Here is a 16,348-nt window from a genome sequence, read left to right as displayed (position 1 = left end):
TATTTTTTATTCCTTATTTTGAAACAGGGTCTCACTAAGTTGTGGAGGGCCTCACTAAGTAACTGAGACTGACTGCAAACCTGCAATCCTCTCATCTCAGGCTCCCAAGTACTGGGGTTACAAGTGCGTACCACCATGCCTGGCCACTGCAGCCTGGTTTTATTTTTATTTTGAAACAGGATCTCATTAGGTTGATTAAGAATCTCACTACTTGCTGAGGCTGGCTGTGAACCTGAAATCTTCCTGTCTCAGCCTCCCAAGTATTGGAATTATAGGCATGTACCACCATGCCATCTTCATTTCTCTTGTCTCCTTTCCTCTTATTTTCTGTGGTGCTGGGGACTGATTCAAGAGCCTTATGTGTGCTAGGCAAGTGCTCTACTACTGAGCGACATCCCCAGCTAATTCAGTTGATTTTCTGTAGGGCTCTCATGGAACCTCATTTGAGAAAGACTGCTACAATATCACAAGGTATCTAGGACCCCACAGTTCACCCTCAAGTATTCTCAGTAACTACTAAAAATATGGTATATTTTTGAAAAATGTGTCAACAAAGGATCACATGCTTAGAAACAGTGGACAACAGACCAATACAGAGTGCTATATTAAACTGTTATATACACAAATTGCTTGAAATTTTTTTCATTTAAAACTTCATTTCTAAGAAATACTTAGAGAAGGAAGACAATTCAGGACCATGGATGGAGCACAGAGAGAGGCTAAAATTCTGGCACTGTCACTTTCCTTAGAGGAATTACATCTAAAAATTGGTTTCTTCACTGTAAAAAATAGAAAAAATTTATATATTATATATAAATAAATATATCACAAGATGTAATTATTTATATCACTGGACAACACAAATTATTGTATAGGGCCTAAGATGCAGCATATAGCCTATACAAGCTATACAAAAATTAAAAATTAAAAAAGCAGTCCATATGGCATGCTGGTTCCTTTTCACTTATTTTTACCATTTATTTTAGTCTAACTGGAGCATCAGAATCTCAACATTCATTAAAATGCCCGCATGAGGCCGGGCGTGGTGGCGCACGTTTGTAATCCCCGCGCTTGGGAGGCAGAAACAGGAGGATCGCGCAGGTTCGAAGCCAGCCGCGCGCTGGCTTAGGAGACCCTGTTTCCAAATAAAAATGTAGGGAGTGTAGCCCAGAGGTAGAAGGGCTTCCAGAAACCCCAGTACCACCAAAAAAAAAAAAAAAAATATGCCCGCATGAGCCATCACTAAGAAGACACCACCAAGAAGAGGTTCTGTGTGTCTTCTAATAAGGAAGTTTTTTCCTCTAATAATTACTTATGACTGCTATCTATCTGATAGATGTTATTTGAAGCACTTTACATATAGTAAATCATTTATTCTTCACAGCAGCCCTAGGAAGATATTGGCATTTTGCAAGACTTCTTTTCATGGATGTTTATAGAGTGAATAGACATAGAAGATAATTTCTCTCTCTACTGCAGAGGGCAATTTGCTATCAAACATATTAAAGAAAACTCCTGCAAAGCAAAGGTTGGGTAGGTTTGCTTGACGCCTATTATAAAAGATGATGGTTTCCTAGGCTCAGGGTTCCTTTCCTGTAGTGCAAGAGGTATCGCCTGTTTCTCATCGTATTGTCCTGAGGGTGGAGGGAGACTCACAAGAAAATGATGATACTCTGGCTCCTATTATTGTTATGAGTAATAATTTATTTTAAAATATGTAGTAAAAAGTTGATGATAAACCATTCTTTGTCCCTGACCCAGGAGTCTGGAGTCTCCTACCGGAATTCACAAAACTGTACCAGGCTAATTTTCTAGCTTAAAAGCAAAGTAAAAATCTCAGATCCTTCATAGCAGTAGACAGAAATAGGCTTAATAATTTGTGAGTAAGAGGATAAAGTATGAGCCATGGCCCTCCAATATCCATTTATCTGTACAATGTGATATCATAGTCTATAAAGCTCCAAACAAGTTATTGTCATGTTTAATTTCCCATGTGGCAATTTTGTCTATAAGGATCTCTACTTCTAAGGAATTAAAATGTGGATAACGTGTGACATTCTTCTTTAAAAGCTGACGTTCTGGAAGTGCTAGCACTCTAAACAGGAATTACATAAATTATGAAGTTCACATGTCCCATGAAGTTTGCCAAGATACTTTGTTATATAATACTAGCAACTGTCTGAATAGTTAGAAGTTTTCAATTGGGGACTTAAAATATTTCAACTTCAAGTTCTCTGAATGCTCTCAATATAAATTCTTAAGAAAAGACTAAAGTATAAAAAAGCTAACCATACCAGATCTCCCTGAAAATTTTAGCTACACAGTACCACTGTGTAAGAAATAGAGGAAGCCATATTTCCCAAGCCAACTTCCCTCCTTCCTGTCTTGATTAATGCTCTGCCAGAATCAAAGAAGGATCAGTGAAGACCACAGCAATGGAGAAATGGAACCTGTTTGCTGCCTAGACATTGAGCAAGAACAAGTTAATTTTACTGTAAAAGAATGAAACCATTTAAAAGAAGTACTTACACTGCAAGGGCATTGCTTAAACCTCCTACCAATCTAAAATAAACTCACCGTTAATATAAGCCCTTATCTAAATCTAATGAAGACCTCATTTTCTTCTGTCAGGGAACTATCTGGGAAATACAGGCAATTTGATTGCCCCTTGGCAGGGATCAGAATCTAAGAATATTAACAGAGACCAAGAATTTTTTTTCATAGGAATATTATCCACATTTATTTTTAGATACAAAATATTTTTCAAATGTTACCATACTATAATAGAACAGAGATGCCAGGCAAAGGCTTTATAATCCATTATCACTCTTACCACACTCACATGCAGTAGGTATTATATCTCATTTTAGAGATGAAAAACAGAAGTTAAATAATTTTCCAAGGTTTTGAAACACAACCAAACTATTCATTATAACTCAGCTAATGCCTTCCCTATTTCATGACTGCTAAGTATTGGATAATAATATAGGGGTAAAATTCAATTAGTTTAAAAAAATACAATCACAATACTTAGTTTCTAGATACAACAAATAGAATTAGTCTGAAATGAAAATGTATGAAATCTCAGACTGAAGAGGACTTAAGCAGTGGAGACATACAGTAGAAGCTCAATAAAGATTTACTGAATTAAAATCAAATTTAATACCAAGGATTAGATGTAAGAAAATCAGCTAAAATAAATATAGTTCTTGTCCTCCTTTCATGTATATTTCTTAGGATGATTTCCATACACGATATATTGAAGTACCTAAACACACCCATACCTGTCTTAGTTGGTTTAAAAACAATAAAAAAAACCCTACTGCCTTCATTTCTGTAACTTTAGGTACTTGGCTGGACTGAGGGGTGGAGAGTAGCAAATGGACTGGCTAGCTTGCACTGCATAGCACCATCTGCTCCAGACAACCCCAGGCATTGGCACCCACGGTCCCAGGCAGGGGGATACTGTGCTAGTCTGGCTATGACAGTGCTGTGGAACCAGCACAGGCTTCTGATCTGGACAACTCCAGAACAGGCGCATACTAGCTGTGGGAAGCTAACATCTACACTGGGTAAGCCCTGAGATACTGAAGGTGAGGGGTGGGTATTTACCATTACACTGATCAATTATTAAAAAAAAAAACACTATTCCTAAAGTATCATAACCAAAAGAACCCAAAGTCATGCTGCTATAGTATATATTTGAATTTGTGTGTGCATGTAACTTACATATATATATTCCAATATATATTCATATATATATATATATATATATATATATATATATATTCCAACAACAAATATATATATTTTTTTTTCCAAAAATGAACACACCAATTTGTTTGTTAGTGTTATCTTTTAGGTTTCCAGTTCAATGTATTATTTGGTTCAGAAAACAAAAATCAACCCATGAAAAGTTAATTCAACAGGGACAGAAGTGAGAAAATGTTGAGTGATGAGGTTAAAAATGGACAGCATTACTGAAAATGAGTTCTTTCCGTTTCTTTGATTCAATGGACCTGAAAGGTCTGTATTTTCCTAAAATATAGGAGCTAACTGCCCAGAGTTAAATAACCAACATTGTGTGTGTGTGTGTGTGTGTGTGTGTGTGTGTGTGTGTGTGTGTGTTGCTAGGGATTGAATCCAGAGTCATTCTACCTCTGGCCTATACTCCAGCCCTATTTTTTATCCTTTATTTTAAAACAGGGTCTCACTAAGTTGCAGAGGGCCTCATTAAGTTGCTAAAGCTGGTCAAGAACCTGTGATCTTCCTGTGTCAGCTTCCCAAGTACTGGGATTACAAGCATGTGCCACCATGCCTAGCACCAACTTCTGTTTTTATACTCTTCAACTGGTGACTAAAATGTGTACCATTACATGTGCAGAGCAGAAACAGCAGCTTACAAAAAATACCAGTGTGTGCCAGGCGTGGTGGCGCACGCTTGTAATCCCCGCGCTTGGGAGGCTGAGACAGGAGGATCACACAGGTTCGAAGCCAGCCTCAGCTACTTAGTGAGGCTCTCAGCAAGTTAGTGAGACCCTGTTTCCAAATAAAATAGAAAATAGGTCTGGAAATATAGCCCGGAGGTAGAAAGCCTCTGGGTTCCACCCTCAGTACCACCCCCCCCCAAAAAAAAACAAAAAAAATGCCAGTGTGGACTGAAGAGAAGCTGCACAACAGTACACTTGGTTCACACTCCAAGAAGTAGCCAGATGTGGTGGTGCGTGCTTGTAACCTCAGTACATAGGAGGCTGAGACAGAAGGATCTAGGTTTGAGACCAGTCTTAGCAACTTAGCAAGACTCTCAACATCATCGAGACTCCATTTCAAAATTAAAAAATAAAGAAGGATGGGGCATAGCTCAGAGATAGAATACCTGAGTTGAAACCCCAGTACAATAAAAAAAAAATCCTAAATATATGTGTTATTACTGATGGCTGTGACCTGTAAGATGAAAGAAAAAAATATCCTATTTTACCAAAAATAACTATATTACTCTACAAAAGAGTTTTAAAATTAACCAATGCTATATATATATATATATATATATATATATATATATATCTCACACATACACACATATGTATGTTTTTTTTGTTTTTGTTTGGTCCTGGGAATGGAACTCAGGGGCAATCTACCTCCAAGCTACACCCAGATCTATTTTTTTTTATTCTTTATTTTGAAACAGGGTCTCATTGAGTTGCAAAGGGCCTCACTAAGTAGCTGAGGCTGGCTATGAACCGCGATCCTCCTGTCTCAGCCTCTCAAATGCTGGAATTACAAGTGTACACCACTACACCTGGCTAACTGATGTTTTATATTAAATTATTCTCAAAAAGTTTAAAAAACCCAAAACTTCTCAATAATGTCTTGCACAGTCTAGAGCATCTTATGGACGTGTCATCGTCCACTTTACCAACTTCGAGCCATAGCAGGCCTCTCTGCAAGATGTAGCCAGAGGTTAATCAACTGGCATGGATTTTCAGAATGGCAGGTGCCAAAACTAAGCTTAAACCCCAGCTGCAGCCCACACTCCAAGAATCTGAACTAAATATTAATTAGAAGTCTATCGTGGGCTGAGCAACTGTCTTAGCTGGGCACAGTGGAACACACTCCCAAGTAATCCCAGTATTTGGGAGGCTGAGACAGAAGAATCACAGGTTTGAGGATAGCCTCAACAGGTATTGAGATTCTCAGCCACCTAGCAAGACTGTTTCAAAATAATAAAATAGGGCTGGGGTGTATTTTGGAGGTAGAACACTCCTGGGTTCAATCTCTAGTAACACACACACACACACACACACACACACACACACACACACACACACACACACTACTGTGTGCTTGCGCTAATCTCTGTAAAGTAATGCAAGGAAATGTAAGAATTCTTTTGTGTGTCTGTGTGTGGTACTGGAGATGGAACCCAGGGACATTCTACCTTCAAGCTATACCCTGAGCCCTCCCTATTTTAGGCTGGCCTCACAAAGTTGCTGAGGCTGGCCACAAACATGCCATCCTCCTCTCAGCCTCCCAAGTACTGGGATTACAAGTGAGTTCTACCGTGCCCAGCTAAGACATTGTTTCATCTCCTATAATTTTTTCTTACATAAGCAACAAGACTTGCCACTTTGGGTGAGGCTAGTGTGTTAAAAGTACTTGTACCGGACACATCAAGACTCTGAAGTTCTCTTTCCCAGCCTACTTCTGAGAAAGTCACGTACCCATAACCAGGTTTCCCAGCATGTAATTTTCTCTGTCCCCTGGCCTGTCCTCCCAGCTCTGCCCCAGCACTAGTTTCTGGGCCAGAAACTGACAGTGTCCTATGGCTGCTACACAGGGATAGATAGAGACATTTGGGTTCTTTCTCCTTCTCACACGAGTGGGGAAACCTGAACCAATGGTGCTAGCAACTGTTATATCCAAAGTGAAAAGGCTTAGGGGCTGAACTGTGTGAGGCTTTGGCAAGTTGATGAAACCATTGCAAGCTCCATATAAGACAAATGGAACAGAGGGTTAAGAAGCTGGTTGGGGGAAAAAAAAAAAAAAGGAGCTATAGAGCCAGGCATGGTGGAGCACACTTATAATCCCAGTGCTAGGGAGGCTGAGAGAAGAGGATCGCATAGGTTCAAAGCCAGCCTCAGCTACTTAGTGAGTCTCTTGGCAACTTAGTGAGACCCTGTTTCCAAATAAAGTATAAAATAGGTCTGGGAGTATAGCCTGGAGGTAGAAAAGCCCCTGAGTTTCACCCCTAGTACCACACACAAAAAAAGAGCTACAGAAAAGAGGTGATACTTGTCACTGCACAATCCACTTCTTTGTAGTTCAGACCACATTTATCCAGATGCAGAAGTGTGACTACCAAAGAGCAGGGAGTCCTAATGATTCAATAAGGCTAGAACAAATGGAGTGTCAAGGGCCAATAGAAGATGAACACCAAGGGCCCAGATCACATACTCTGAGGGAGGTTTTCAGTGTGGATGCTACTGACAATTGGGGCTGCATAATTCTGGTTGTGGGGTTGCCCTGTCATTGTAGCGCGTTTGACAGCATCTCTGGTATCTACCCACTAGATGTCAGTAGCAACCTTCTCCCCAGGTGTGACAAAAACAAACAATCCCAGATATTGTCGTATGTCCCTTGGAGGAAAAATGACCCTCAGTGGAGCGTCACTGCTCTAAGCAAGCTGGAGGCTGGCAGTGAAAAGCCATTTGGTGATTTTAAACAAAGGAAGAAATACAACCAGATTTGCTTTGCAAACTGATGCGGCAGTATGGATGGAAACTGGGCTGGGGGTAGGTTGGGAGGCAAAAGAACAGGGGGACCACAAACATAGTTTTGGTAAAGGTGACCAGAGAACCGAAGCAGAGGTTAACAAAGACAGAAACGATGGGATGGATGTGAGAGACAAGAGCTAGACAGAACTTCAGGCCCAGTAAGACACAGAATTAGAGGGGATGGAAGAAATGTGACAGCATTACTCTCGGGCTTCTGGCTTAGCAGTTTGGATGGCTGTGGTAAGGACCACTACCTAGGGTAGGGAATTTAAAAGAGTAGAATCCAGAAGTGGTGCACATGCCTGCAATCCCAGCACTTGGGAGGCTGAGACAGGAGATCACAGGTTCGAGGTCAGCCTCAGCAACTTGGCAAGACTCTTAGTAACCTAGTAAGGCCCTGTTCCAAAACAAACAAACACTTAAAAAAAAATTTTTTTTTTTTGGTGGTACTGGAGGTGGAACCCAGGGGCCTTCTTCCTCTAGGCTATACTCCCAGACCTATTTTATATTTTATTTGGAAACAGGGTCTCTTAAACCAGCTGAGGCTGGCTTTGAACCTGTGCGATCCACCTGTCTCAGCCTCCCAAGCTCGGGGATTACAAGAGTGCGCCACCATGCCCAGCCAAATAAACACTTTTAAAAAGGGCTAGGGGGCCGGGCGTGGTGGCGCACGCTTGTAATCCCCGCGCTTGGGAGGCAGAGACAGGAGGATCGCGCAGGTTCGAAGCCAGCCACGCGCGCTGGCTTAGGAGACCCTGTTTCCAAATAAAAATGTAAAAATGGGTCTGGGAGTGTAGCCCGGAGGTAGAAGGGCTTCCAGGAACCCCAGTACCACCCAAAATAATAATAATAATAATAATAATAATAATAATAATAATAATAATAATAATAATAAAAATAAAAATAAATAAATAAAAATAAAAAGGGCTAGGGGTATAGCTTCAGAGGTAGAATGCCCCTGGGTTCAATCTGGAGGAGGAAGCGAAGAGAGGGAGAAGAAAGAGGAAAGAGGAAGTAAGTTTAAGTGAGTTCAACTTTAAACATAATAAAAGCTGGTGGTAAGGGTAGGCTCTCCAGGGAGAGAGCTAGTGCCCAGCTAGGTAATACACAGTACACAGTGTACACCAGGAACCTTTTAAGTACTAACTCACTGAAGCCTCACCAGAATATGCTGAGATGCCATCCTCACTGTCACCTCCATCTTACAGATGGGGAAACTGCTACATAGAAAAGTTAAGTCACTTCTCCAAGATTGCATGCGTAGTACATTTTGGAGCTGGGGCTCCAAAGCTTGGCAGCCGTTCCAGCCTCTGCTATTACCCACTACACTGCACTGTACAGTACAGTACAGAGATCTAGATGATAAATACAGATTTGGGTGGTTTCCAGTCTATATATGGACAGCAGGTGAAGTCACAGGCATAAAAGTAATCTTCCAGAGAAAAATGTATAAAAGGAGAAAAAAACAACAAGGTACAACAAGATACCAGAGAAAGCTGCCGCTGAGCCGAGGGTAGAGAAGCCAGGGAGCCAGTGGGGGACCTGAGGCAGCAAGGGAAGGTCTTCAAGGCAAGACGCAAGTAACCATATCTTTGTAACCCACACAATTCCTTGTATATGATGTACTCTCTAGATATGTTTTTAAATTGAATCATTAACCTCAAGTAATAAACATATCCAATGTCCATGTTTATGGCCTATTCAGAACAGTTTATAAAGTTGAATAGAACTCAAATGACATCAGCTTGTAATTTTTCTACAACACCAAGAGTTTATAGAAAGTACATTATCATTAAAAACAGGCAGCCTAGACATCATAAGAAATTGTTTCTTATGCTTTTGTCCAGCTAAGAAGTAGTAGTTGTTGTTTCTGCAGTACTGAGAATAGAACCCAAGGGCATTCCACTCACTTTCAGCCCTTTTTATTTTTTTATCTGGAAACAAGGTTTTGCTAGGTTGTTGACAGTCTTGCTAAATTGCTGAGGCTGGCCTCGAACTTACAATCCTCTCATTCTCCCAAGTACTGGGATTACAGGCATGCGACACCATACCTCGCTAAGATTTTTAAAGCCTTATTCAAATCCTTTCATAGCAATGAGGCACATTACTGGTTTGCATTTTGTTGAAGATCATATTGGCTCTTCTAAGTTTTGCAACTGACAGATATAAAACAGTGCAGTCTTTTCCTTAAAAAGATTTGGAAAGTGTGTACATGAGAACTGATCACTGCCCAGTGGAAGGAGTTACTTGAGCACTGGTAAATCTAGAGCCTCAGTGCTGTCACCCTCGTGTCTAAGAAGGCTTTGATTATGTGTTCCTTATCACACTTTGCAATTCTAACTAAACACACACATATAGTAGGGAATTAGTTTCCTCAAGACACAAAAAGGTGGCCTTTTCTAATTCAAGATGAGGTTTTGCTCAGAGAATAAATACTGATTTCCAAGCCCATACTTTAATAATACATACAAGTCTTTCAATGGGATCATGATAAAAAGAAGATTCTACTCCGTTCATTCTGTTCCAGCCTACACCCTGCATTTTTAACAAGCTTCCTCCTGGATGACACAGGTACTTTGCCCCACACTGGCTATTCAAATGCACTCCTTGGACAAGAAGCACGGGCACCACTTGCCAACTCTTTAGACCTGCGCTTGCCCCAGGGTGGAAAACACTACATTCCACTATCATCTGCTGAAACACATGACCCTCGAAATAGGCCTTAAATTCTTTAAAATCTATCTATAACTCCTTCACTCACCTTTTTTTTTTCAGGTTTTTTTTTTTTTTTTTTTTTTGTGGTACTGGGGTTCCTGGAAACCCTTCTACCTCCAGGCTACACTCCCAGACCTATTTTTATATTTTTTATTTGGCTTCGAAGCTGCACAATCCTCCTGTCTCCGCCTCCCAAGCGCGGGGATTACAAGCGTGCGCCACCACGCCCGGCTTCACTCGCTTTTTCTTTCTTCTGTTGTTAAAGATTAGACTTTCTTCCCTCTCTTCCTTCCACTATCTGAAACTGTGAGCCTAACACTCCTCCACATAAGACACTGGTTCTTTCTGGCTTTTTGCCTATAATCTCGAGGCAGGTCCACTGCGTGAGAATCACGTGAGACTGGGCATTTTCTAAATACACACCGTCCCCTCCCTACCCTTTGTTGATTCACTTTGGCGCTGTGGTCGATGCTTCTCCTCTCGGCTGTGTGTAATGCCAGCCCTTTCTAGTCACCTTGCAAAGAAGCCCAATGAGATGTGCTCTCACCCTCTCTCAACCGACCACCCTCCCCATCACAGGAATCTTTATTTCATTATAATGTTTACTACATTCTGCTGTATATATTTGTGTTCCATATTCTTATCAATAGGGTCTTTGTCCTGCTCTTGGTACTGAGCTAGAAGTTATTATTCCAGGGCAGGATCTTTATCACTAATTCTGATACTCCTTGTACTGTTTAACTTAGTCCCTTCCTCATATGAGGCCAAATGTGTGAAAATGAAGTAAAGCTCTTATTATTGATGATAAATTAATATAAATATTCCCATACCACGAATGTACATTAGGCTTATTTTTTCAATATAAGCGGTCTGTTTTCTCTTTTTGGCATCACAGATAGAAAATTAAGCACAGGGCTTTATTTGCATTTTCCTCAGCTCTTACATCTAAAAAAAAAATTTAATCTTACTTAATACATTTTATCAGAACTTAAATTCTAAACCAGTTCATTTGGCATTTTCATACTGAATGGGCTTTATCGGTTGAGGAAGATTAATCATATAATGAAATCTTCATAAAACCATTTCAAAACTTTTTACCCACACATAGAATAAAAGACCACAAAGAAGCACAGAAATCCTTAAATCTGAAACAAATTATTTGACACTGGAATAGAGCACTAGAGACTGTTGCAAACACCTAGGAGAGTCTGCAATATGAAGAGACTGTTTGTTGTATTTGCTGTAAATCATAAAGTTCACACTAGTTACAAGTCAGCCAGATGAATACTCTCAAATGCAACCCCTTCAAAGCCAACAGAATAGACCAGACATAACTAGTGAGTCGATGCAAAACATCCTCTCCTAAATTCCGAAGACAAATTAAAAAAAGAAGTCAATTTTAAGTAATTATTAAAAATGAGCCCAGATACTTTGCCGAATAAAGATATAACAAATGGGCAGAACATGAGATCAGTGCTTAAAAGCGATATGGAGTTGGGATCAGTACCAAAGGCTGGGAACAAAAACTCATGGTCTAAACTGCATTGCCCTAAAAGCAAGAAATAGAGAAACAAGATGACCTTATTAGCTTATATAACTAATGTTCTACCTGAGAGCTGCTGAGACAAAAAAGTACCCACACGTGCCAAAACTCCCTAACAATAATATTCATTCATTATTGGTTAATTAGCTTTCCTACCTTTAAAGATGATGTCTTTGGCAGAGGGTGGGTAAAAGACAGTAGTTGCTGGTGATGACAGCTGTGGCAGACAGAATGGCTCACTCTAAAATGTCCACGTCTTAATCCCCCAACTTGTTAACATGTTACCTTACTCAGCAAAAAGGGACTTGGTGATTGTGTTCTGCTAGGGGGTCTTGAGGCGGGAGATCGCCTGGGCAACTTGGGTAGAGCCAAAGCGATCACCAGGGCCCTCTAAGTGGAAGAAGAGGTGAGCGTCCTCTGAGAGAAGCTCAACAACCTGCTGTTGCTGGTTTTGAAAACGGCAGAAGAGACATGAGCCAAGGGATGAGGCGGCAAGGAAAGATCAGGGAACAGAGTCTCCTCTAGAGCCTCGGGAAGGAATGCAACCCTGTTGACCTTTGCTTGTAGCCTAATGAGACCTACCTCAGACTTCTACAGAATTGTCAGACAACAAATTTACCTTGTTTTAAGTCACTGATTCATGGTAGTTTGCTATGGAGGCAATTGAAATCATGGGTAAATTGCCACGAAAACAATTCTTGGGACCAGGGGTATATAGTTCAGTAGTAGAGTACTTACCTAGTATTCGCAAGGTCCTGGATTCAATCCCCAGGACTACTAACTAACTAAATCCTAAAACACAGATAACTCCTTAAAAGTGTAGTGTGATATATTAGAAAACAGTCAGCAAATATAAGATTGTGTTTGTATTACTTAGAAAACTACTTGCTTCTCTGTAAAACTAACAACAGACAAAAGAATTAAAAGTAAATAAAATTAACTCTGATCAAAAAGTGAGTTACAAAACAGAATAAGATACTTTCAACCAAACAAGAGAGGGATGAAAATTAATTTTTAAAAATTGGCATTTCTTGCATGTAACACTGAAAAAGGACCAATAAGGTATCCTTCTCAGTAGGTCAACCAGAAGGTAAAACCGCTGCTTCTTTGAAAGCTCATATTTACCTGATGATCCTCTGGGCAGCATACTGGTGGAGAGAACGAAACTGCGCCGACATGTTTGCTAAAGCTGCCAAACAGTTTGTGTGAAGGTACTTGTCCTGTTAGAAAAGAGCAAGCATAACACCTAAGTCATGTCATCTCTATGTTTTAAGCAAGGTTCACTAGGAACAAACTGAAATTTGATTCTCGCTGATTCTATAAAGCTTGGGCCCACGCTCCCTTTTCTATAGTTCCAAATCCACAAAGCACAAAGTCAAAGTCCTTTCACAACCCACCTACAAGAAGCAGCTGAAACAAAACTCCATGATGCTACCGATGGTCTTCAGCGGTCTCGACATGGCTAATACTGAAACAGTGTGGCAGGCAAGGTGGCGATGCCTGTAACCCCAGGACGTGGGAGGCTGAGAGGAGGATCATAGGCGCGAGACCAGCCTTGGCAACACAGCAGGACTCTCAGCAGCCGAGCAAGACTGCGTTTCAAAGCAAAAATAAAAAGGGCTGAGGCTACAGCTCAAAAGGAAGAATGTCCCTGGGTTCAATCCCCGGTACCAAAAAAAGAAAAAGGAATAGCTTTCTACGGAAATATTCATGTTTAGTAACAGTGTTCTGCTTCAAACCCTAATGGTAAGAAGCCAGGCGTGATGGCGCACGCTTGTAATCCCCGTGCTTGGGAGGCTGAGACAGGAGGATCGCACAGGTTCGAAGCCAGCCTCAGCTACTTAGTGGGGCTCTCAGCAACTTAGTGAGACCCTGTTTCCAAATAAAGTATAAAATAGGTCTGGGAGTATAGCCCGGAGGTAGAAAAGCCCCTGGGTTCCACCCTCAGTACCACAAAAAAAATAAAATAAAATAAAAATGAGCCGGGCATGGTGGCACATGCTTGTAATCTTCACGCTTGGGAGACGGAGACAGGAGGATCACGCAGGTTCGAAGCTAGCCTTGCTGGCTTAAGAGACCCTATTTCCAAATTTAAAAAAAAGTATAAAAATAGGTCTGGGAGTGTAGCCCGAAGGTAGAAGGGTTTCCAGGAACCCCAGTACCACAAATAAACAAACAAATAAATAAAAATAAGGAATAAAAAAAGTGCAGAGGGTATAGCTCAGAGGTCAAATGCCCCTGGGTTCTACCCCCAGACACACACACACACACACACACCCTAATGGTTACAGACAGAATAACATGTTTGCAATACTTACTCTGTGTGTGTGTGTGTGTGTGTGTGTGTGTGTGTGTGTGTGTTGGTACTGGGGGTGGAACCCAGAGGCTTTCTACCTCCAGGCTATACTCCCAGACCTTTTTTATATTTTATTTGGAAACAGGGTCTCACTACGTTGCTGAAAGCCTCACTAAGTAGCTGAGGATGGCTTTGAGCCCGTGCGATCCTCCTGTTTCAGCCTCCCAAGCACGGGGATTACAAGCGTGCGCCACCACGCCCAGCTGCAACACTTACCTTTCTAAAGTACAAAAATATTCTCCACTCTGTAACACATCTGGCCCCTAGGATCTCATGTAAAAACAAGTCTACATTTGCTCCACAGAGAGAAAGTATTTAAGTATTGACCATTTTGCTATGAATTCTGTACATTGCTTTTCTTTGAGAATATATTTCTATTGACCAGAACTGAAATGTGCTTCTAGATAGTACAAATAAAATCCAGTAAATGTTTTATTTTATTCTTTAAAGCATTCTTTTCCTTTTCTTTCCCACCTGAGTTCATATTTTCTCGTGCTCGATCTTCTTACACTTTGCTGTTGCTGCTCTCAAAAGGCAAATCAATAGCTTTGGTCCAAATAGGCTGCATTGCTTATTTTCTAGTTCATGTAAAATATCATCCAGTCTGTTAAAATCATGCAATACAGCGACTATATGTTGATCTGTATTTTTTCCAGCATGTTTCATGTGCACTTTTGCACTCTAAAAATTGAGATTACTTTAAACAATAGTCTTAATTGAACTATATGCATAAAGACAGAAAAATAGCTGTGGAATACTTACTCTCGTCCTCGTCATGTTGTACTGAATGGTCCTTATCACGACCAGAATCAGGAGACTCCCCAGTGAAATTTCAGTTAAAACCCGCTCTGAATACCAAGTAATATTTTTTAATATCTGTAATAGGGAAAAAAGTGTATGTCAAAAATATTGCTTTAGGAAAAAGAAATATACCTTGCATACAACTTTTGATAAAACACAGCTCTGCTCTGAAAGTTAAGCAGTAAATAAAAGTGAATTGTGAGACTTTCAGTTCCAGTAAGCAAACAGTATTAATGCGTTTACTACTTCTTTCTTAAAATAGAAGGAGGGGCGAGAGAACAGATCTAGAAAACAGGAGGATACCATTAGTACACAAAAAGGAGATTTGAATGGAAGAGATAGGGCACGTAGGATAAAAGTGAGACAGAAAAATCAAACAAAGCTCTGTGATTTGAAAGCAAAAATAAAAAAACAAATAGGGAGTGCCTCTTGGAAAACAGAATCTCCCAACATTCAGAAAACCTTTCCATGTTTCCTCTTTCAGGACTGAGAGGGGCCAGGAATGCACTGAGCACAACCTTCCAGAAGGAGCAGAGAGTCCTGCTCTGGCTGCTCAGAGCAGACGCTCCACAGCATTACTCGAGGCCTCGGCAGCAAGGACTGCTTCCTGCATTAGGTGAGACGCTCCCACTACCGATGGGAACACAAGTGTCCAGGAGGGAGGGAACTGTGCACACAAAGCCTGGGCAGAAAACCACAGCGACTCCTAGGCAGATGCCTGGCATGTCTGTTTGTAACGAGTGTCTGTTCTAACTCTAATGTGAGCAACGGTAACTTACCACTTCATGAATGGACCTGTTGAATCCATCATCTTCTGTTAGGATCAGCAATATTATAAGGGCCATATATACATGGTGTGAATTTCTTTCTTCAACATGATACAGAATCTCAAGAATTGGTAAAACCTAGGGAATAAAAAGTATAATTAGTATTTCAATATCCTACTGCAAGACCAAATATATTAAACATTTATATTTCCATGTTACTCTATTGATACTGGGGATTGAACCCAGATGCATTCAACCTCAGAGCTATATCCCCAGCTCTATTTGATTTTTATTTTGAAACAGGATCTAGTTAGGTTGATGAGAGTCTCACTACTTGCTGAAGCTGTACTCGAATATGATCCTTCTGTTTCAGTCTCCCAAGTACCGGGATTACAAGCGTGTGCCATCATGCCTGGCACACTTTTATTTTAGATTTTTTATTTTACGATCATAGTTATGTTTTTATTCAAATTGAGTGATATGCTTGGTTCATTTTTAATTCTTCACTAGTAATATTTAAAGTTACAATGATTTCTGCATATTGATCTTTTACACTGATCCGGGATCCCATAAACTTGCTGAACTCATCTATTAGTTTTAATAGTTTTTTTTTTTTTTTTTTTTTAGTAAATACCTTAGAGCACTGTGTATAAGATAATATCATCTGCAAATAGGAATGTTTTACTTCTTTCTTTACAATCTAGATACCTTTTATTTCTTTTTCTTGTTCAACTGCCCAAGCTAGAATTTCCACTACAATGCTGATTAGAAGGCATAAAAGCAGACATCTTTGTCTTTGATCATAGGAGAAAGTATAGTCTGTCATCATTAAGCATATTTTTCACTATGGAGGTTTCGTGATGCTTTTTTATTAGGCTGCGGAAGTTCCTTT

The 16,348-nt window shown here is 40.3% G+C and overlaps 1 protein-coding gene across 1 annotated transcript in view; it reads right to left on the bottom strand.

The window, feature by feature from the left end:
* Positions 1-16,348, bottom strand: part of DYM (dymeclin) — a gene marked incomplete at its 3' end in the record, with an annotated part of 378,817 nt that overhangs the window by 220,783 nt on the left and 141,686 nt on the right. The window contains exons 10-12 of the mRNA XM_080714686.1: positions 15,469-15,594; positions 14,651-14,764; positions 12,658-12,752 (exon numbers count right to left, since the gene is read on the bottom strand). Coding sequence (XP_080570812.1) covers positions 12,658-12,752; positions 14,651-14,764; positions 15,469-15,594 — 335 coding nt within the window. The remainder of the gene's footprint in view (positions 1-12,657; positions 12,753-14,650; positions 14,765-15,468; positions 15,595-16,348) is intronic.

The sequence above is a fragment of the Muscardinus avellanarius genome (assembly GCF_963383645.1).
Source record: "Muscardinus avellanarius genome assembly, chromosome: 17".
Classification (NCBI taxonomy): domain Eukaryota; kingdom Metazoa; phylum Chordata; class Mammalia; order Rodentia; family Gliridae; genus Muscardinus; species Muscardinus avellanarius.
This window is presented reverse-complemented; position numbering and strand designations above follow the sequence as displayed.